Below are 23,895 nucleotides of genomic sequence, written 5' to 3' on the forward strand. Positions count from 1 at the left end.
ACAACAATTTTCATTAGAGAGAGAGATTTCTCCGGGGCTGGTAACGTTAACCAACCTCGTGTCGAGTGTAGTATTGTATGACCTCGACATAACGTTTACACGTAATTTTACTCCGTTTCCATGCGGTAGCCGGCTAGCTAGCATAAGCTAACAGAGGAACGCCTAGCAGTAGCTATCTAACGTTAGCTAATAGCTGTAACGTACAACGAATCAGCTGTTGATATGATGCGCCATCAGTAGACAACGTATCTTGTATTAAACTAGAGTTAGTGGTTTAATGCTTCAGTCACAAACCTCTTTCATTTCTTTGTGGAGATCCGCGTGCCGGTCCTTCAGGTGTTTTGCCATATTTGAGGTGTTGGCACCTTTCGTTGGCACTGCCCTGTAACACCGCTTGCAAATGGGCATTGTGACATCTTTAACTTTCCCTTCTGTGTTTACTTCAAAACCGAAGTACTTCCAAACAGCACTTCTGCTGTTTTCTTTATCTTTAAGTTGTGGAGGCGCTGCATCTGCCATCTTAGTTCACTCAGCTAAAATGTTTACTGAAGAGTGAAGACGCCGACGGCTCGCTCTGTGAGGGGGAGGGCTGGAGGGGGAAGCGTGCTCTGAACAGCTGGAGGGGCAAGCGTGCTCTGAACAGCGTGTCAACAAACTTCCGGTAGAACACTGCCAGCGGGTACCGATACTACAGAAAGTATCGGTATTTCGGGAAATGAGTATCGTAACTGTTTTAAATATTCAGTATCGATATTTATCGATACTTCGATATTTTTGACAACACTAAAGTGCACCGAGAGTCGGTTACCAGTCCCATAGCAAATAGCTTCCTAGGTGTAAGATAGGTCCTATGAATATAATTAAAATTAATTTGCTGGTGATTGGGGTTGCGGGAAGACAATGCCACATTTGCCCAAACATCATCCCAGTCAAACTCGGGGTCCAACTCCGGGATATCCACACGCCAGATTGTATCCAATGACAAATTTTTATACGTGGATTGAATTAAGAGCATATAAAAGTCTGAGACAAACCCTCTGGAGGTCGTCCTGTCCACTATGAGCCTGAGGAAGGGGTGTGGTTGCAAAGCTTGAGCCCACGGCACGCTATGCGCCCTCAGCGCTGACCTTAGTTGAAGGTAAAGAAAGAAGGACTCGCCGGGAAGATCATAAAATTCTCTTAAGTCCTGAAACGCCCGAAGGCCGTTCTTATCATAAATATCCTCCAGAGTATGAACTCCCCTCCTTTGCCATTGAGGAATACTAACCGGCTTGTGCCCAACAAGTAGTTGCTGATTATTAAAAATTGGAGAGTCCAGGTGCCATGGGCATTTAACCCCACACGACTTCTGTACATTACGCCACGTCTGGATCACGTGAGTTATGTTCGGTCCATACCTTAGTCGGCATTTCGAAATAGGGACAGTGGAGTACACTACATCCTGCAATCTTAGCGGTGAAACCGCCGCCGCTTCTAAGGAGCGCCAAGATACAGCCTCTACAGGGTCTAGCCAGCACATCAGAGGTCTCAGTGAAAAGGACCAGAAATAAAGCTTAAAATCAGGGATTGCGAGGCCCCCATCTTGTTTCCTACGTTGAGTAGTAGCTCTTTTGATTCTCGGGCGTTTGTTATTCCAGATAAACTTAGATACCATCGATTGTACCTTGCGCCAGTGGTCTATTGGAGGGGGCAGGGGGAGCATTGAGCTAACAAAATGTATCCTAGGCAGGACGTTCATTTTGATTATGGAAGCCCGGGCTTGTAAGGAGTTAGGAAGGGACGACCACCTGTCTAGATCCTGGCGTATTTTCTCATAAGTACCCGTGAAGTTGTACTTAGTAGTTTGACTCAGCGTGGGGAATATCTCTATGCCCAAGTATTTAAAATGTTCCACTATGGGGATATCAGCTGGTAGTCGCACCGCCTTGGCCAGCTCATTAAGAGGTAGGCAGGCTGATTTGTTCCAGTTCATCTTAAAGCCTGACAATTTACCAAAGTCGTCGATTATTCCCAGTAATTTTGTGGCCGACCGGGAGGGGTCGTCCATAAAAATCAGTAGGTCATCCGCATAGAGAGCAATTTTGTGTGGAGTATTATTGACCATTATGGGGACGATGTCCTCCGATTGCCTAATAAATTGGGCCAATGGTTCGAGGGAAAGCGCGAATAGTCCTGGGCTCAGAGGACAACCCTGTCTAGAAGATCTGGAGACTGGAAAAAGTGTGGAACAGTTCATTCAAACCTTTATTTAAACTCAAAAGGCAACTGAGGTTTCCCTCATTTACAGTTCTGTCGAGTGTACATGCAGAAATAAGCCAAAAAAATAACAATACAATAAGTAAGGATAGCAAATCAATTAAAACACATACAACTTGATTGACAAAGGTTGGAGATCAATGTCTTAAACTCTGCCACAGGGGGGAGAATCACAAGCTTTAAGGACTGTTGTAGTTAATTTCATGAGCTAGAGGGCATCATAGCAAAATGCAGATTTACCCTGTTCAGAGCAAACTCAGGGGACCTTAAGGACCAGCTAGTCACTAGAACGGGTTAGATGTTAGCTTGAAATGCAAGACTTTTTAATCAGAAGGTGGCTGTACTCATAAAATGTACAAAATACAACCCTTGTGGTTTTAAATCGACAGCCTGCTAAATGTTTAACAGCCACCTTGGTATTCAAAAAGTTAACATTTCTTTTGAAAATATGTCTATTGCCCTATTCAACCTGAGACCATCCCAGCTTCCCATGCTTCCTAACACGCATGAGAATGTCACATGTATGTTTGGAGATTCCCACCAGAACGCCTGGGGTTACCGCTCCCATTCTCTCCTCCTTCGCGCCTCTATACGGTATTCTGTTGCAGGATTTCACAGAAAAAAAGCACACTTTCAGTCTTAAAAGGCTTTCCTTGTGAAAGTGGGTGGTGGTACCTTGGCTCAGAGGAAATTAATGCCCCCTGCTGGCCACTCTTCTGGCACTTTCAGCTTCCAGTCAAGTATAAAGCCATCAGAGGGTTCCAGTAAGATACTACAGCAGATAACTTGAGATAACATTAGCCGCCTCCCTCTCCACACAACCCTACCCTTTCTGAGAAGAGAAGCCTCTGACTGTTTTACATGTAACATCTTTGTTTGTGCTTATGCATTGTGTGTGGGTGGGTGTGTGTGTGTGACGTGTGGGTTGCCGTGGTGATGTGAAATTTCCCGTGACTAATAAACTCAAGACAGCACCGGTAATACCGGTGACACCGGGCATTTTTACAAAATGACGCTCAATACCTGTAGAGCACTTAATTTGATCTTTAACTACAGCTTAAAGAACAGTGATGCCTTTTCTGTCAGTACATTTTCTATCAGTTCAGGATCAATGTAGATGTTATTTAGCGCATCACCTAAACATACGCTTGCTGGTCTTGCAGGGTTTAAAGCCGAAATCCTTGTCGTCTCGTCTCTAGAGCCTTTTTTCTCTGCATCACGTGAAGTTAAATCTACTAGTGATTTGAAAGTATAGATAATGCGCTTAGTATTTTACAGTTTCTATTTTTATTTTTGATGAATGTGGTCACTGATGTGTGAAAATTATGCCTGATATGTGAAAATTATGCATATCAATTATGTCTATATAAAAAAAAGCACACCCCTACCCATAGGCAAGTAATGTACTCTGTGAGGTTGCCTGAACAACGAGTAACACCGGTATCGCCAACTACCGCCACAAGCCGTGTGTGTGTGTCTTACATGTACGTGCGTGTGTTGTTGTTGTTGTTGGAGGGCTCAAACCTGGCCTTCGATAGCCAAGGCTGTTGCTTGTTTGTGTCGGTCCGCTCGTAGGTTAGTGTTTATCCACGGCTCACTTCCTGTGTGCCTGCCCCTCTAATTCAGTTTGCACGTTGACCGATGGCCATGGGGATTTTCCTCTCCGTGGATAACCGTGTGTCCATTGACCATATGTTCCTCTGTTCCCATGAATCGTTGTGTCTCCTTATTCTTTGAACCGTTATGTGACCAGGTTAGTCCTGTTACAAGACAACACTCATAACCAATAAAGACGTACAGGATAGAGACGTACAAGACAAAGACAATACTCATGAGTCATGACCAATATGAAACGTACAAGATAGAGAAGTTACAAGACAACACTCATGACCAATATGAAATGTACAAGATAGAGAAGTTACAAGACAACACTCATAACCAATATGAAGTGTACAAGATGGAGAAGTTACAAGACAACACTCATGACCAATATGAAACATACAAGATGGAGAAGTTACAAGACAACACTCATAACCAATATGAAGTGTACAAGATGGAGACGGGTCATAATCCTTGGTCGCCTGTAGTTTCTCCTGCTGTAGCCTCTTTGCTGTTGTGTTGCTGGGTACCATGTTATCTGTTAACTTCTGTCCTCTTTTCTCCCGTAGCTTTGCCTTCGGCTCCCTGATCTCGGCGGTGGACCCTGTGGCGACCATCGCCATCTTCAACGCCCTCAACGTGGACCCGGTCCTCAACATGCTGGTGTTCGGAGAGAGCATCCTCAACGACGCTGTGTCCATCGTGCTCACCAAGTAGGCCTCTCTCTGTCCCTCATGCTCCCCAAGTAGGCCTCTCTCTGTCCCTCATGCTCCCCAAGTAGGCCTCTCTCTGTCCCTCATGCTCACCAAGTAGGCCTCTCTCTGTCCCTCATGCTCCCCAAGTAGGCCTCTCTCTGTCCCTCATGCTCCCCAAGTAGGCCTCTGTCCCTCATGCTCACCAAGTAGGCCTCTCTCTGTCCCTCATGCTCCCCAAGTAGGCCTCTCTCTGTCCCTCATGCTCCCCAAGTAGGCCTCTGTCCCTCATGCTCCCCAAGTAGGCCTCTCTCTGTCCCTCATGCTCCCCAAGTAGGCCTCTCTCTGTCCCCTTTCTGTCCCTCATGCTCCCCAAGTAGGCCTCTCTCTGTCCCCGCTTTCTGTCCATCATGCTCACCAAGTAGGCCTCTCTCTGTCCCCGCTTTCTGTCCATCATGCTCCCCAAGTAGGCCTCTCTCTGTCCATCCTGCTGCTCCCCAAGTAGGCCTCTCTGTCCTCTTTCTGTCCATCCTGTTCCCCAAGTAGGCCTCTCTCTGTCCCCGCTTTCTGTCCATCATGCTCACCAAGTAGGCCTCTCTGTCCTCTTTCTGTCCATCCTGTTCCCCAAGTAGGCCTCTCTCTGTCCCCGCTTTCTGTCCATCATGCTCCCCAAGTAGGCCTCTCTCTGTCCATCCTCATGCTCCCCAAGTAGGCCTCTCTCTCCCCTTTCTGTCCATCCTGTTCCCCAAGTAGGCCTCTCTCAGTCCCCGCTTTCTGTCCATCATGCTCACCAAGTAGGCCTCTCTCTGTCCCCTTTCTGTCCATCATGCTCACCAAGTAGGCCTCTCTCTGTCCCCTTTCTGTCCATCATGCTCCCCAAGTAGGCCTCTCTCTGTCCCCTTTCTGTCCATCCTGTTCCCCAAGTAGGCCTCTCTCTGTCCCCTTTCTGTCCCTCATGCTCACCAAGTAGGCCTCTCTCTGTCCCCTTTCTGTCCATCGCGCTCACAAAGTAGGCCTCTCTCAGTCCCTTTTCTGTCCATCCTGCTGCTCCCCAAGTAGGCCTCTCTCTGTCCCTTTTCTGTCCATCCTGCTGCTCCCCAAGTAGGCCTCTCTCTGTCCCTTTTCTGTCCATCCTGCTGCTCCCCAAGTAGGCCTCTCTCTGTCCCCTTTCTGTCCATCATGCTCCCCAAGTAGGCCTCTCTATGTCCCCTTTCTGTCCATCATGCTCCCCAAGTAGGCCTCTCTATGTCCCCTTTCTGTCCATCATGCTCCCCAAGTAGGCCTCTCTCAGTCCCTGCTTTCTGTCCAGCATGCTCCCCAAGTAGGCCTCTCTCTGTCCCCTTTCTGTCTGCAAATCAAGTATGTAGTTTGGGGAAAGACGTTTGAACCTCTGAAAACTCAAGATAGTGTGATATAGCATTAGAACTGAGTTAACAAAGTGTCTCGAGATAAAAACTGGATCCTTGGAACCAAGAAATTATCTGTGGTGTCCTACCCCTGCCACATTTGCTATATAACGAAGCATATTTTAAGGGTAATGTTGGTCATGGTTTCTAAAGGTTATTCCTTAGATTTGTTGTGAAAAGATTTCATATGATAACATATCATTTCAATACATGTTTCATTCCAAAACTAGCTTTAAATTGGAAACTCTATGTGTTTGGTTTTTATTAAAAGAAGATTTTTTTCTTTATACATTTTGGAACCGTCTAGGAACCGGCATTGTTTTGAAGTATTGATTTTGGCACCAGGATCGAAAGAAATCAAACGATATCTAACTCTAATAATGATCTAATATGGCCCTCCTTCACCCCAGTTTCCATTTAAACCTTCTGATTTATTTGGTTTGGCCACAACTGTAACCTGCGCTCAGTTGAAATAAATGGAAAACAATGTATTGAATAATATAGAAAGATGATAGAAAGATGATGTCAGCAGGGCGGCTGGGTAGCGCAGCGGACTAAGCGCCTGCCTACCACTGCAGAGACACTGGGATTGAATCCAGCTGTCAGCGGTACCTCCGGCTTGGTCGGTCATCCATACTAACACAATTGGCAGTGTTAGCGGGTGGGAAGCCGGTGGGGTATGTATCCTGGTTGTTGTAAACAGCGACTCCTACAGGTCGGTTGGGGCGCCTGCTCAGCAAGGAAGGGAACTGGGGGAGGTAGTGTGATCTTCCCACGCGTTACACTCCCCCAGTGAGAGTCCTCGCTGTCAGGTGAAAAGAAGCAGTTGGTTGACTGAGTGTCGGAGGAAGCGTGTGGTAGTCTTCACCATCCCAGACCGACGGTAGGGGGTAAGTGCGCAACGACCAGGAAGGGAATTGGCATAGCGACTAAATTGGGGGTTGGGAGAAAAATACGGAAAAAGGGGGGAGAAAAAACTATTACAAAAAAAAGATGATGTCAGCTTTGCTTGTCCCCTGCTGTTTATGTAGCACTATTGTAGCACTACTGTTTATGTAGCACCCGTCTGCAATTCAATACACCGATTGAGCATAACTACTCTCAAAATGAAATCAGTGATGGCAGCATGCAGCTTCACATCTATAACAGACCTGTTAAGTTACAATTGCACAGCGGATGACGAACTCTCGACTCTTCATTTCTATATGATTATGAAAGCATGATGGCTTGTCATAGAGGATGGACTGTTGCAACTCCATACGTCGGGCCAATTCAATATCATGTCACTCAGATTTTGCATTATGTATCAAAGCAGTTGTGCGTCCATTTTAGTTCATCTTGGATGCTTTATAAAAATATATCGCTCATATATATATATATATATATATATATATGTGTGTATATCGCTCATTAGTAGTAGGAATCACCAAAGGCCCCAGGATATGAAATGATCATGGTACTAGAGTCACAATATTGTAATATTGCGATATATTGCAATGTATTACTTTTTTCAACAGCAAATTATGTTGCCAATGGAAATCTCGCGAACATCTGCAATAAGAATATTCATATACTGTTAGTAGGTGAATTCTACACATCTGACGATATCATAATCATCTGTTTTATCTAATAAGATAATGTTTTCACTCACTTTTTATTGCAGCAAAATGGTATTGTCATTTTTTATATCGATACTTGCCGTCACTGTATCAATATAATACAGGCATTGTTCAGTACCTTGTACCTTGACATAAACTGTGATTATATTGATTTGTTTTCTGATTTAACTGTGATATTTAACCGAGGCTTGGTAAATGGCTAATCCGATCCCATCGATTGCGTGTGGTTTGAAATCCCAGTATCTGTGGCGATTCCGGTATCCGTGGCTAAACATAGTCATGTCCAGAAAGTCAGCCTATTTTCCTTTTTTTAGGAAAAACATGGTCAATCAGCCACTGATATCCGTGTTGTATTGTGGTCGATTTAAACGGGATTCTTTCATTACAGTGTTTTGAAACATGCAGAGCACAGTTCTTTGTCACACTGCAAAATGAAAATATTGATGATTCAATGTTTCCCCCATAGACTGGCTGACATACAGTACAAGTACACACACACACACACGCATACGGTACTAACAGCCAGAACCTCGACAGACTAGTTTGACGGAAACAGGTTGTTGGCAGTCGTCCCTTGTTTGTTCGTGTCGCTGTCATCCTATCCCCCTACTGTCTCCCTGCGCCTCCTGCTCCTCCCTCTCTATCCGTCATTCTCACACCCTGGCTAAATGTGCAAAATGATCTCTCAAGTGGCTGCGTGCCCCGGCAGAGTAAATTAAGTCATGAATAATGAACAACGCTGAACGGCCCTGGCGGTTCTGCTTGCAGTTAGTGCCTCATTTTGGTCTGGCTGTCTCACCGAGAAGCTACATGCGGTGCCCATCGGTGCCCATCGGTGTCCCACGTCCGCCAATCTCTCGCTCGGCTACGCAGCTGCCGACTCAAATGGTAGATGACGTTTGACCGTGGTAATTTTTTTCCCTCTGCTGTCATTTGCCATTTCTAGTTGATCATCGGTAATATACTGTAGTAGTATTGAAACCGGTTTAGGGTAAAGGGTGTAGGGGTAGGGAGTAGGATACACACCTGGTTTAGGGTAAGCGGTGTGGGTGCAGGAGGAAATAGTTCAAATGAGCGCTTCAGGTATTGACCATGCTGATGCTACATACATACCCTACCACATGGCCCCAAATGGCCACCACAACCCAACATGTAGCTAGATGATGGATGCTACATACTAGGGATGGCACCGATCCGATATTCGGTATCGGTCCGATACCGGCCAAATTCACAGGATCGGATATCGGAAAAACAGGAAGTATTTTCCGATCCTATACGTGCCGTAAAGCGAACAGTGTCATGTGAACAGTAATAGCAACAACAATGTTAGTGTTAGCTGAACCTTGGTGAACTTGATCATGTCGGCTGTGTGGAGTTATTTTAAGCTCAAAGAAGAAAAAGGCAAAACAGCAGAGTGTAATGTCTATTATACAACGGCATGCAAATTTCTCGATTCTGATTGGCTGAAACAGTCCATTTACACGTCTTTATTGGCAACAATCCACGGTCCTGGGCTCAGGACCCGCCCAGAACCGAATCACATAATCACTCCGCCGGCTCACTCCGGGAGAATGTTGATAGCGCCAGAATGTTGATAGCGTCATAACGACTAAATATGAAGCGATTCTGTCAAGGGGAATGTGTTAGTCCTTTAAACAATGTTGGATGATGTAATTGATGGGTCTTGAGTCAATCTAGAACAAAAGAAAAATCGCGGATTGATTGATTAATTGATTGATTTAAATTTCTACTTCCTTCCCACTGACTGCAGCGTTCACTCTCACACTGTCCGACGCTGGCGTACCCACAAACACACACACACACACACACACACACGCGCACACACACACACACACTCCTGTCTGCAACAGCGGGGGAGTCAGACTGAGAGAGAAGCAGCGCTGTTTTAAGTGAGCATGGTCTATTGAATTGATTGATTGGTTGATTGCTAATTTTATTACTGTACCCCTGGTTTCCAACTGGTTAAGTTTAGGCTAAAAGAAATAAATAAAAAAATAGGGCGAAGAAAACGTTTTTTTTCCTATAGGGCAAAGAAAACTTTTTAATTTGTTTTACCTACTTTATATAGAAGCATCTAAGAATGAAGTTCTATGGAAAGTAGGTCTGCATTCCCTTAACAATTGTGTGTATTGAGCCGTACTGTATTGTACCCATTCAGCATCTGGTAATAACATTTTCAATCAATCATTCCAATAATACACAGTTGGATGTGTTAGTTGGTTGGATGCACTTCAAGCTGCTTCCACATGAGGCAACTTCTCTCAATCATTCCAATAATACACAGTTGGATGTGTTAGTTTGGTTGGATACACTTCAAGCTGCTTCCACATGGAGGCAACTTGTCTTTTTTGTAGTTGTGGGAACTACTTTTTCTGGCGGATGGTTTTTTCAATAAATCTTCGATTAATGTGTGTTTATTGTATAGAAATAAGGTTGGATGAATCTGGCAGTTGTATAAAAGCTTTACACCACTTGCAGTCGTGATTTGTGAACAATAAACCATGCCTAGGGGGGTCTAACGACCACCCCTAGGCATGGTTTATTGTTCACAAACCACTCCTGCGCGTGATGTAATGCTTAAGTATTTCTAGGGGTGATGGCAACACTGGAAACGTCCACAAACTTAATTAAACACTTGCATTCATCATGGAAAGGATGGCATTTTATCTCCGACACGGCTATCCCAAATAAGTACAAGCAAGTGTGCAAGTTTATTTCTAAATTCTTGGAAAACGTTGCCACCTTGAGTTTCACGACTGACATCTGGAGTTGATATAAGCTAACTTGATATCAGGTGATTTATTTCACATCACAAATAGATCAATACAGTCCGTATTAACTGATGTTGTGTTTCTTTTTCAAACGTAGCCAAGAGTAAAGAGCCTAACCCTATCAAAACAGCAGTCAAAGTGTATTTTCAGCACTATGTTTGTTTACCAATGATTTTAAGGGTTATTAGCTAAATATGAGCTTAAATCTCTGTGCATTGCACCGGAAAACGGACGGTTTAGACACAAGGACAGGAAGCCATCATGAAATCGTTGTAGTCTTTTTTTATTTTTTATTTTTTGTAGTCGTAGTCTTATTAACTTATTAACTAAAAGATTTGAACGAAATAAAAAGCAGCAGCACTAAGTGGCCTATGCTATGTATTTCTTCCTTTAGGGGAGTATTTGTTTCACCGTTTTAGCCTGATGTTTTATAGATGGCTAGGTTAAATACAGGTTTTTGTTTTTAAGAGCAGGGGAAACAGTATCGGATGGTATCGGAAGATACTCAAGGCTGTGATATCGGTATCGGACATGAAAAAGTGGTATTGTGCCATCCTTACTACATACCCTACCACATGGCCCCCAATGGCCACAACAACCCAACGTGTAGATCGATAGATGCTACCCCACCACTACCCAACATGTAGATATAATAATAATAATGCATATATATATACATATAAATAGATAGATAGGCAGCAAGAGAAAGAATAGATGAACACTCTGGTGCAACATTATACAGATCTGAGATCATTATTCTGGTTGGCTCTATTTCCCAGTTATCCTATTCATAAAGCTTGTGTGTGTGTGTGTGTGTGTGTGTGTGTGTGTGTGTGTGTGTGTGTGTGTGTGTGTGTGTGTGTGTGTGTGTGTGTGTGCGCCTACTTCTCCACTCGTCGTTCATCATCCATCTAAGCCTAGTTGCACAATTGCAGGTCAAGATAACGAACCAAGCGTTGCTAATTGGTATTCAGACTCTGGCGGGACAGGTGTGTACAAGGCCGGGAGGGAATCATCGCTGCAAAACACTAATGAATCAGAGCTAACCGTGGCCCACTTGAACTCGGTCACCATTAAGGTGTTTAGTGATGAGGCCTGATAAGCTGCCAGTCAGTGGTTTTGACCAATTAGACGAAGATATATGTGACACAGGAGACTTGTTGTTCATAGGTGTAAGCTAAAGTGTACTTTAGTGGCTACACTTGATATTCACGACAACCCTCTGTCTCAGATAACCATATGTATACTGTATACTCTGTAGCCTGACCTTTATCTGCAACCGACTGTGGCCTTGTTCACATCCCAATACATTTTTTTGGCATATCCAGATTGTATCCAGATTGATTTTTAGAAGGTCTGGACACATCAAATGCAAACCACATTTGGAGGTGGTTTGAAATGTGATTCCAATCCGATTCTACTCAAAGCAGATTTCAAAGTGTTTAATTTGCGTCACTCGCAAACGTGCCACACGACGACGGGTCCAGAGTGACGGAGGTGCTTCAGAGTGTCAGAGCAGCAGAACGGTACGGGCACGGAGGACAATACAGACAGCAGGCCGTGGAATTAATTAATTAAATTAATTGTCTCCGTTCCTCACGCTTCCACTTTGGAATGTCACGTCGCCGGCGTACATAGTTCCTGGCGCATTGTTGCCACAGTTGGTGATGTCTGGACAGTGGACACACAAATAACAGTGTGAACAGTTAGAACAAGATTTGCCTGCATAGTCAGGAGAAACTCCATTACCCTGCTTCTCCCTGTCTATTTAAAGGTATTGTGATACAGTCGCCCTCTATTTACAAAACAGGACTTTAATCCTGGATTAAACACAGGAGGTAACTGTTCATCTACTCTCATAGACACACTACCACCCACAACCATACCTGTAAAACACACTACCACCCACAGCCATACCTGTAAGAAACACTACCACCCACAACCATACCTGTAAGAAACACTACCACCCACAACCATACCTGTAAGAAACACTACCACTCACAGCCATACCTGTAAGAAACACTACCACCTACAACCATACCTGTAAGAAACACTACCACCCACAACCATACCTGTAAGAAACACTACCACCCACAACCATACCTGTAAAACACACTACCACCCACAACCATACCTGTAAGAAACACTACCACCCACAACCATACCTGTAAGAAACACTACCACCCACAACCATACCTGTAAAACACACTACCACCCACAACCATACCTGTAAGAAACACTACCACCCACAACCATACCTGTAAGAAACACTACCACCCACAACCATACCTGTAAGAAACACTACCACCTACAACCATACCTGTAAGAAACACTACCACCCACAACCATACCTGTAAGAAACACTACCACCCACGGCCATACCTGTAAGAAACACTACCACCCACAACCATACCTGTAAAACACACTACCACCCACAACCATACCTGTAAGAAACACTACCACCCACAACCATACCTGTAAGAAACACTACCACCCACAACCATACCTGTATGGAAGATTGGATGTTCTTAGGATTTGGTGGTGGAGCTCCACTGCCCTCTAGGGACAGATGTATATATTACATAGGATTGTGTGAGATGACATTGTACTGTAGCATAGTAAATCCCAATCCAGATCATTGACTATATAAATGTGGAATGTGTTAGATGGGAAGTACACTTGTTGTAACTTTGTTAACCTTTACCCCAGTGTTTACAAACACAACACTACGTTTTACAGAAGCAAAATACAGGAAATCTTGTTTTAAATATCATATTTATGTTGTTGTTGTTCTTGTATCATGAGCTCAGTCAATCAACTACTGTAGAGAATTAAACATGTTTCCCTTTTCTTGTGATGGGGCTACCAAATAGTTTGTCATCGGATTATGGAATTGTCCTTTAAATACAAAACCACTGTAACTACTGTATCAATCAAACTCAATTTCACAATTTTCTCTTCCTCTCTCTCTCTCTTCCTCTTCCTCTCTCAGCACGGCAGAGGGCTTCGCTCGCGCAGACAACTCCATGGTAACGGGCTGGGAGACGTTTGTTCAGGCACTCGGCTACTTCCTGAAAATGTTCTTTGGTTCCGCTGCCCTTGGAACCCTGACTGGTCTCATCTCCGCCCTCGTATCCTCTCTGTGTGTGTGTCTGTCTGTGTGTGTGTACAGTAAGTGTGTGTCTTGCCTGTCGTCACTTTGAAAATTGGCAATTTTAGAGTTAGACTTAGTATGTAGGTTAGGATATTTCTTGGGGCTGACTATGCACTGACACAGGTTAGGGTATTTCTTGGTGCTGACTATGCACTGACACAGGTTAGGGTATTTCTTGGTGCTGACTATGGACTGACACAGGTTAGGGTTAGACGCAGGGTGAACGGAGAATGAAATCATTAGAAGTCAAAGGGAAAATTCTAAATGAATTCATATTTTCAAGTCAAATAATCATGTCACATTTTCCAACTCATTTTCAGTTCTGATTAGTAAAGTAGGCTACAATATGGCACAGTGGTTAGCACTGCTGCCTCACAGCAAGAAGGTCCTGGGTTCGAACCCCAGGAGGGGGCCTTTCTGTGTGGAGTTTACATGTTCTCCCTGTGTTTGCGTGGGTTTCCTCTGAGTACTCCAGTTTCCTCCCACACCATAAAGGCATGCATGTTAGGCAGGGACTACAGATGGAAACGAGCTAATTAGCTAAAATCTGGCACATTTACATTGATGTGGAAACTGAAGATGTTCATTAACACTTTGAGTGCCAGCCACGACAATTGTCGTCTTATCAGACCTCCCATTGAGTGCCGACGACATGAAATGTCGTTTGTTTGCCGTATTTTTTATTTATTGGTGATTTGAATTCATATTTCATCAATCAAGCCTCGGGTTAGTGCTGCAGAGTCTCTCTGAGCTCAATTGGGAAGATACCGCCCCCTATCGTCTCTCCCTGTGTAACTGCACCCCATCAGTTCTGACTGATGCAGGGGGAGTGGTCAGTTTCCTCATTTTATTTTTCCCTCAAGGCATCTGAAGGTTGATTGTGCTCGCCGGCCCGGAAAACCTGTGGATTATGTATTTACAGTATCAACACTGTAATCAATAAGCGTGATCGATATTTGGAATGGCGATCAGGAATTGGAATAATCTTTTTGGATAACATCTGATCTCAGGTAAGGAATCTATTTTTACCAGTCTTAGGATAATCAGACCTGTTTTCACGGAGATATAAGCGTTTGCCCTATGTGTGTCTGTGATCGCTGATGAGGAAATGAGAATAGATTTTTCAGCCCGTCTCTATAGCGTGCATAAGTACACATATACTATCGATAATAGCGTTTATTTGAAAACGATTCATAAATAGGCCGAAAAATTACGTTTTTGTGTATTCTAGAATATTCCAGTAAATGCCTTTTATCACGGAATCTTAATATTTTCCTTGAAAACGAGGGCTTTTCAAAATGCTATAAAACGAAAATGAACCGATAAAAAAACAATCCGTTTCGACAATGTTGACTGCAAACAAGTCATTGATAAACGACAGGCAGATTAGACACATAGCCATAATTTAAAACATAGATTATGCGTTTTTAACGCTATCGTTGAAGTGGATGCTGGCACTCAACGGGGTTTTCAATGTTAAATGGCCGGCACTGAAATTGTTAATGTGCACTGTCCCTGGGTAAAAAATAAATAAACAAACTTGAACCTAAAACTTAAACATAAGGGGGGAAATTATATAATATTCTTTATTCAATATGTTTAGGGGAAGTAGCACCGGTTAGTTTACTGCCTCTTTAGGCAGAGATGTTTGACAGTGGAATCTGATCTGGAATGTCATTTAACTCTCTGCGTAGGAGTGTGTATGTGTGTGTGTGTGTGGTGAACTGCCAGAAGCTATGACTCCAGTGAGGCTGTATATCCATGAGAACATAAACATGGTGGCCCATAAGACGGATAGCTTAAAATTAGGCTGCTTGAGAATAAATCTTTTCATTTGTAAAACTGTTTTATCAAATGTGACACGATTATTCTACTTGCATATACATCGATTTTGAATTGTCTCTTTGATATCTAGTGTTTCCATGCCCCTTTAAGGTAATGTTGGGGTTCTTTCTCTAGCAGTTACACCTACTATAAAAGCGCCACTCAGAAATATGTTAAACCAGCAACATAGATTCTGTAGTTTGCTGTAGTGGGTGCCGCACCTCCCTCACTGAAAGCCAGAGAGGGCAAAGTGAGACAACTCGTGAAATCCTTCTAGAGTTGTAAGCATTAGCTAGTTAGCTTACCTAGCTTGATTATTATTAAATTAATTTGAGTTGTAAGCATTAGCTCAGTAGCTTACCCAACTTGATTAGCTTACTACTTAACACAGTGAGAGTGGCCATTTCTGCATCGCTGGAAAATTAGTTTACCTCTCAATTTCATGAAACGCATGTTCAAAGTTCATGCTGCGTCTTTATTTGTAGTTAATTTGTTGCTTATTTGTTCTCCTGTCCTTGTTGGAGCTGCTGTTGCACCTGCTGTTGTTTTTGTGTCATTTCAAACAAACCCCCTGGGGTGACTGCTGCTTGCCTAGTGCAGTTTGAGAGGTAGCAGTGCCATTTTAAGGACTGGGACTATATTCTACAGATGTTTATAGAATGTATATAGTAATACAAACGTGTGTGTGTGTGTGTGTGTGGAATCAAAAGTAATTTGTATCTGTGTATGTAAGTGAACCTTATTGAGTTGAAGTCCCCCTTAATTCTCACACCAGTCCCTGAAGCACTTTGATTTGAGGAAGACTCCCTCCCTGGAGTTCGGCATGATGATCATCTTTGCCTACCTGCCTTATGGCCTGGCAGAGGGAATGAAACTGTCTGGTCAGTATAAACAACAACACACACACACACTTCTCTCCGTCATAGTTAGGCCTTATTAAAGGGGGGGGGGGGGGGGGGGTGTAGGAAAAAACCTGGTCTGAGAATAGGCCACCATAGTGCCACCTCCCATGCACTTTAAATAAATGGAAGTCAGCTTTCAGGGTAGACATCTGTTTCTCCCACCAAGAAAAAACGGTTTTAATTAATTCAACGTGCATGGGCAATGAAAATCAGCATGGTAGTTTCATCTACAGGCCGTGGTCCATCCATCTATCACTCTGTGTGTTTGTAATTTAGTCAACCTTCATTCACACTAGAGAATCATTGAGGACTGCCCTGATTTGCAATGATGTCGAGATTACAAGTTAAACGAGTCAAAACACAGATTAATATGATGAAAGAAAATCTGTAAAACAGTTACACGTTGAATAAGGAAGATAAACCAGATGATTTTATTTTAAAAAAAAATTATGTGAAGCCCCTCTATGACTAACGCACTCACTCATTATTCATTCAGTAATTCAGTCACTCACACTTAGCCACTCTACCCCTAGTGGCAGTTCACAGACATTGCACTTTGTGTAACACCAGTTCAATCTATGTGTGACGCTTCACATCCATGTATGTCCTTGTTTCTTTGTGGACTGAATCTGTGAGCAGTCTAGGGCTGACCCCTATTAGTCGATTAATCGACTAATCGGTCGAAAGGAGCCGTAGTCGACTGCCAACCTCTTAGTCGAATACAAAAAAATATATATATATATATATTATAAAATATATATATTTTTTTATCCTTTCCAAAAGAAAAGAGGCCTAGAAGCGTGGCTAACGCTAATGGCACGCATACCAGAGGCTAACTGCCTACGAAAACAGGCACAGAGGCACTGAAAGAGGATTTCACCCATCTAATGAACACACTAGACTAGACAAATAAAAAATTAAAAAAACTGATTGCATGCTTTTGCAGAGGACAAGAAGCCTTCAGTCGACTCCTTCAGAGATTTTCGACTCCCACAGCCCAAATGGAATGAAAAAAAAAATATATATTATACTTTTTTGTCTTTTTTTTTTGACCAATAGTCTACTAACGGCAAATTTTGGCCAATCATAGTCGACTATCCAAATCCTTAGTCGGGGACAGCCCTAGAGCAGTCTTAAGATGTGTGAACTGTGCAAGAAAAGTGGGCTTAATTTAAGAATAGATGATTGACCTTCTCCCACGCAGCAGAATATACAGGCTTGCATATACATTATTAGTAGGTGTAAAGTGGCCATTAACACTTTAATTGCCGGGAACGCCGTAACTCGTCTTTGCTCACCATGCTCATTCTGCCGAAGACGCCGTAACTCGTCTTTGATATCAATATTTCAAAAATCTGTGATCGAAATCATATTTCTCCTCCGGGGTCCTGAGATATACTGCTGATCTCCACTCAACTCTCTAACGGTTCAAGAGCGCCATCTGGTGGCCGATCGGCAGATCGGCCAACAGGAAGTGACGCGCCAAACAGGAAGTGCTCATCCATATTTCGTCCGGGCACTCGCGATCGTTAGCCGGACTCCGTCTCGACACACAGGATAATCAATCGCTCGCCCTAACTCAATAAACAACGTTATTTGGACGTATATAGTATTATACAACCTGGAAATGGTTCATCTAAATCAACATCCCATAATCGAAAACTGTCTACTCCAAGCTGATCGTCCAACGGCGCGAGGAAGATACGGTAAGATCCAGCGTTATTTTCTAACGTGTTCCATATAAACTGCTCTGATGATCATATGACCCACACTAGGTGAATGATATAACGTTGCCCACGGAATTATAAACGACCCCCCGCCCATCCGGTCATCATCAGATGATACGTAGTAACTTCTAGAAGTACCTCCAGTTGAAATTTTTCTTTTCTGGCACCGATCGCTACCAAACTGTATTTGATCATCAATATAATGCATTTGGGGCTATAAATCAAGTTCTGGAGAAAGCTGCAGAAAACGATAAAAACATACTTATACTTTAGACCATATTTTAGTATGAATATGTGAATGAAAAAGTATAACGTTGCTACACCCTGAACAATGGATATAGGACATTGAATGGGCCATAATAATGTCAATTTAGCAATAGAATTTAAAAAGTTATAGCCCTGCAAAGAAGGGGAACTTCTCCATAGACAAATAGAGCTGGTTAGGGATGGTAAATTATGAATTTAACCATGGCGATCAAAGTGTTAACTTGATATATGTCTTTTACATGGAGGTATCAATGCAGAGAAAATATTGATGACTCTACTATAAGCTATTGCTTTAAGAATATTAGTCATTGAAGTTTATTCATGTTTTCATGAACAAACTTGAAATTGTATTTGAAACATTAAGTTCCAATAGTAAGCTCTAAGAACAAATACTTTCTTATTGGCACCTTTTGAAATGTGCACAAAAAGTTGTCTTACGGGAAGATTTCCAGAATAATTTCAAATGTAATAATATGGTTGTAAATAGACAGATAAGCTCACCAATTGAACGAGGTAACAGAAATATATTGATTCAATGAACAGGCCAGGCTATTGTGGATTTATGTACGGGAGACTTGGATTGTGATGGTCATTTTCAAGAGTAGGTTCACAGCCACGGTGTCGATGCATACAAAAATCCATCTAAAAAAAAAAAAACGTATGCATAGATGCCAGCCCAGGATGAGCACTGTGATGCTACTTCTGGAGAGAACTGTGAACTCTGATGTCTGGTGGGGAGCTGGTCCATCCAAAAAGGTGGTCAGGAAGGCCAGTAACGTGATGGGGGTGGAGCTAGACTCGGTGGTGTCAGAGAGGAGGGGCTCATTGGAACAGCTGTAAATGCCTAGTCTATTGCAAAGTTAGTCCCCATTTGAAGATTCTTTAAAGATTTACAGTTCCAGTGTTCTATTGTCCATTTTGCATGTATAACCAGTTATTATATAATTAATTAAAATGTTAGAATTCATTTTAGAATGATGATCAGTGTGACTGTACTCCTGAAAAAGTATAGTAATATGGTTTATTTGTATTGGGAAAGATACAGACACATTAGCTGGTTGAACAACATCTATATGTGTGGTAATAATGCAGATATTGAGTGTATTTCTGTGAAAATGTGTGTGGCGCACGCCTCTGAATCCAACCAAAGCGAAAACGATCGCTTCCACCCCGCGAGTCGCACGCCCACGTGTATGGAAATGGCTGTATATGTTAGAATGTATATCCTTGACTGTATTTGTATTCTTCTTTGTGATTTTTGACTACCTAAATGTTTATTGTGAGCGATCTGTAGTGCTGAATTTCCCTTGGTAACTTTCCCAAAGTACTTCTATTCTATTCTATCTAGAGCACTCTTGGCTCCGTAGAGCCTTCAGTCAGACAACAGGTCCAAGTTTCCCTCCTCCAAGCCAGCGTTGCCAGAATTCCTCTGCTCACTGGGACATGATGAGATGCTGCTGCTGTCTTCTCACCGTTCTCATTTTAACTTTTTGTTAGTGAGAAATTCGAACTGGATTCATGTCATCCGTCATTAAACTTGTTGTAACCACTGTCACATGAGGGGAGGGAGACTAAGGCCTTGTCTACACAGACATGCAGGGATTTTTGCAACCATAGCTTTTTTTGGTTTGGTATTCTGTCCACAAGCAAACTGTGTTTTACTGTAGGTTATTGAAACCATTTGGAAACTCCTAACTCTAATGGACCTGTCCAGTGTCCACACTTAACTTATCTGCAATCAGGACCAAGGAGAGGTCCCTGCAGCCTCCCTTCCAGGTCATTAAAGTGAGTGTTGTAGTGTGGACTGAGGAGAGGAAGGAGGTAGAACCCCAGGCACAAAAATACCTGTGTACTGTACGTGTGGACAAAGCCTGAGTCATCATGTATATTGAAAGGCACCAGAAGGGGTGATAAAGCATTCTCTACCTGGCGATGACATGTAAATGTAGGGGAAATCCTACCCGTCTTCCCCAGCAAATCATCCCTGTATGTTCATCCTTTCCATGTTGATGTGAACTGTTGACGAGCTCCTCTTCCTTCTCTACAGGTATCATGTCCATCCTGTTCTCAGGGATTGTGATGTCTCACTACACTCATCACAACCTGTCTCCTGTCACCCAGATCCTCATGCAACAGACACTGAGAACCGTGGCCTTCATGTGTGGTCAGTACACCCCCTCCCCTTCTCATCCTTATCTACTGTATATGTACTCATCCCTATCTATATGTACCGGTATTGGATATTGAACTGATACCAGACTGAAATAGGGTATCGGTGATGATACCGGTAATACTTGATGATCGGTAATTATGTCAGGAATCTGAGCAAGACAGCTTGTTTTTGTTTAACAGGACGTGGTGTGTTACTTGTGAACTCTTCACCAAACTTGGAAAATATGTTTCCCCTACACTAGCAAAGAGGCCTGTGATGTTTTGAATAATTTGGCCTCATGGTGGCACTATTATCACAATACTAAAAACATCTGTCAAGTTTCATAGGGGATTTAAATACTACCTAAAGCCCTATTCGCACAGGACTAGTATTACCTGGGGACCTCTAGTATTTTGTTGTAATTGCGGAGGTCGCCTGTGATCTTAATCCCATGTGAATTGATCATGTCCGTCATTTGTAAAGTAAAGATTCCAGCGCCGGTGACCGTCCATATTTCATCAAACACAGAGGTCATGAGGTAATCTCAGTGCTACTCAGTAGCACTACACTCAGTAGTACTAGTTTATATATTTTATACCCAGTTTAATCACCTGTACATTGTATATTGCTGTTGCACTTTACTTTTACATTTGCACTCTGGTTGGATGCCAAACTTCTTTTTGTTGTACTGTACAATACTTGTGCTGTATAATGACAATACATTTGAATCGAATCTAATTATAGTAGTCCCATACAAATCGGCATCTCAGTAATTTGGGGTCGTAATTAGTTTTTGGTAGTCAAATCAATACAGGATATTTGAAATGCATTTCCAGTCCAAACACCCAATCAATCTGCTTCACCTCTGCATAGAGATCGATACGCCTACAGTTCCTTCTTGAAAAATATTATTTCCATCCAAAGTAGGAGCACATACCGTAACTGTTATCCTGTTCATTATGCTTCCCCTGCTGGAATCATAGATATGATTCATCATTGAAAACATATTGAAAGAGGCTACTCTGCATGATTGTTGCACCAGGCAGTGAATTTGGCGTTGTTATGAATTAGTTTCATGTCTCATTTGAAACTATAATGTTGGGGGGTAATTTTATATTACCATGGGTACCCTTGTGATACCAGTCCAATGTGAATAGGGCTTAACAATGTATTTTAAAGGTCCTGTAAGTGGTATTGTTTTTGCTAAGTTTTGTTTGTTTGGTCAGTAATATGTGTCTTCCAGTCCCTCCGCTCTGCAGTAAACACAAAATACATTTCCTGGTATTGCTTCCCACTTTATCCAATCAGGAGAGAGAACCCTAGATATTATTACTTATTTCAAAAAATCTTGCCAAGCCAGATTTTCTTACTGCACTGGTAGATTATTTTACTTGTTTCAAAGACACATTTCCTTAAAACTGGTAGTTTTTATTTCTTATTTTTGTCGGACCATTTTTGCAGTGTGGAGTTTTCCAATGATTGGATGAAGTGGGTATACCAGAAATTTATAAAATGTTTACTGCAGAGCGGAGGGACTGGGAGACCCATGTTACTGACCAGACACTCTATATCAGTGATGGCTGTCTGAGTGTAGAGATATTATTTTAACATGTAGACCAGTTATTTTAACAAAGAAAAAAATACCACTTACAGCACCTTTAATAATATGCAAATAGTTATAATATTATATATATAATATAAATACTGTTCTATGAAGATAATGGATCGGTACTATGTATCATCCCGAATTTAGGGCGCAAGGATTTGTATGGGCAGTGCTGAAGTGGTATTGGTGCAAACGTGGTATTGATCCTTATACTCTTTATTTCTCTTCACCATCCTCTCTCTCTCTCTCTCTCTCCTCTCTCTCTCTCTCTCTCTCTCTCTCTCTCTCTCTCTCTCTCTCTCTCTCTCTCTCTCTCTCTCTCTCTCTCTCACTCTCACAACAGAGACATGTGTGTTTGCCTTCCTCGGCCTCTCCATCTTCAGCTTCCCTCACAAGTTTGAGCTATCCTTTGTCATCTGGTGCATAGTAAGTTGTGTTATTGTCTTATCTTATTTCGTTTTTGTTTACTTCTACACTTTTACTTTATTTATTGTATAGTAGAACAAGCATTTCACTGCACGTTGTACTTGTATGACAGAGTATGTGACAAATATACATTGATTTAATTTACATGTAAAGACATATAGAAACTCCAGGGATCGGGGAGCTCCCGTAGCTCACCGCGTATCTCGGCGCTATTTCTGCGTCGGGGACAACCGTGCTCGTCACGGATCTGGGGTACACGAGTTCGATTCCCGGACCCGCCGTATTTTCTCAGAGTGTCTTCCCCTACTCTACATCCCATTCAACCTGTTTCTGTTGGTCATGCTTGACCAGAAAAGCGATAAACGCTAAAAAATAAAGTAAAAAAAAAAAAAAAAATCCAGGGATCCATGCAAATATACCTTAAGGCTTAAATTGATATATTTTTTATTGGGGCTTGAATGTGATTGTGAACTCCCGTTCTCTCTGTAGATCCTAGTTCTTCTCGGCCGAGCGGTGAACATCTTCCCACTGACCTTCCTGCTCAACTTCTTCAGAGACCACAAGATCACCCCCAAGATGACGTTCGTCATGTGGTTCAGTGGTAAGAAGTCTAGTCTACAGGACGAGTCCAGGTTCATCTTCAGCCTAGTGCAGTGGTCTCAAACTCGCGGCCCGCGGATGATATTTTGCGGCCCCCTACTTGACGTCAAAGTTCAGTGTTAGTGCGGCCCGCGCACAACTTGTTGCCGAGTCGTTGCGCGAGTTAGAAGTTTTATTTATTTGATCACTTTAGGCTATTATAGTGCAGGCTCATGACAGCAACGTTACGTTAGTGACTTGGTTGAAACGTGATTCCGAAGTGATATCAAGTAAAGTGGAAGGCAAATGCATCCTCGCTATCTTATTCTCCTCTGCGATCAGTGCTCTGCATGTGCCACTGTCTGTCTGTGTACGGGTCTGGTCCAATCACATTCAGCGTCCCGTCAGAGTTTCTCCCCCCCACCCACAGTCTGCGAATCAGAGCAGAGTAGGGCGGGTCTTCACGGAATGAGTGTTGTCTCTTTCAGCGGGGCCGAGTCAGAGCGAGAGTTGACAGCGCATCTACAGTAGCCTCGCTCCCAGTTTTTGTTAAACGGAGTGCGTTGCGGTGGCGATTGAATGGAACTCGGTTGACTCAGATCATCTTTAGCCTCGTAGGCATATTTATTTCTCAGGCGGGGTGAAATGCGGTCGTGGTGCCGCTATATATATATCAACAACAATCAATAACAAATAATAGACCGGAACAGGAATGCGAAGGACACGTCAGTGACGTCACATACTGGACATACTACATCGCCCTCTGTAGAACACAAATGAGTAAGGGCGCACATAATAATAATACATTTAACAGTTTTATCTCCGTGAGATAAATGTAGCTAGTTTCACCAGCAGGCAGGCAGCAGAAAAATATGGGATCTTCAAAGATGGCCA

At 42.8% G+C, this 23,895-nt stretch overlaps 1 protein-coding gene across 1 annotated transcript in view; it reads left to right on the forward strand.

Annotated features, from left to right (window-relative positions):
- Positions 1 to 23,895, forward strand: part of slc9a8 (solute carrier family 9 member 8) — an 84,177-nt gene that overhangs the window by 49,920 nt on the left and 10,362 nt on the right. The window contains exons 6-11 of the mRNA XM_084333116.1: positions 4,344 to 4,568; positions 13,357 to 13,495; positions 16,118 to 16,223; positions 20,286 to 20,402; positions 22,340 to 22,422; positions 22,912 to 23,023. Of these exons, the coding sequence (XP_084189242.1) occupies positions 4,344 to 4,568; positions 13,357 to 13,495; positions 16,118 to 16,223; positions 20,286 to 20,402; positions 22,340 to 22,422; positions 22,912 to 23,023 (782 nt within the window). The remainder of the gene's footprint in view (positions 1 to 4,343; positions 4,569 to 13,356; positions 13,496 to 16,117; positions 16,224 to 20,285; positions 20,403 to 22,339; positions 22,423 to 22,911; positions 23,024 to 23,895) is intronic.

Source organism: Notolepis coatsorum, assembly GCF_963971535.1.
Source record: "Notolepis coatsorum genome assembly, chromosome: 17".
In the NCBI taxonomy this organism is placed as follows: domain Eukaryota; kingdom Metazoa; phylum Chordata; class Actinopteri; order Aulopiformes; family Paralepididae; genus Notolepis; species Notolepis coatsorum.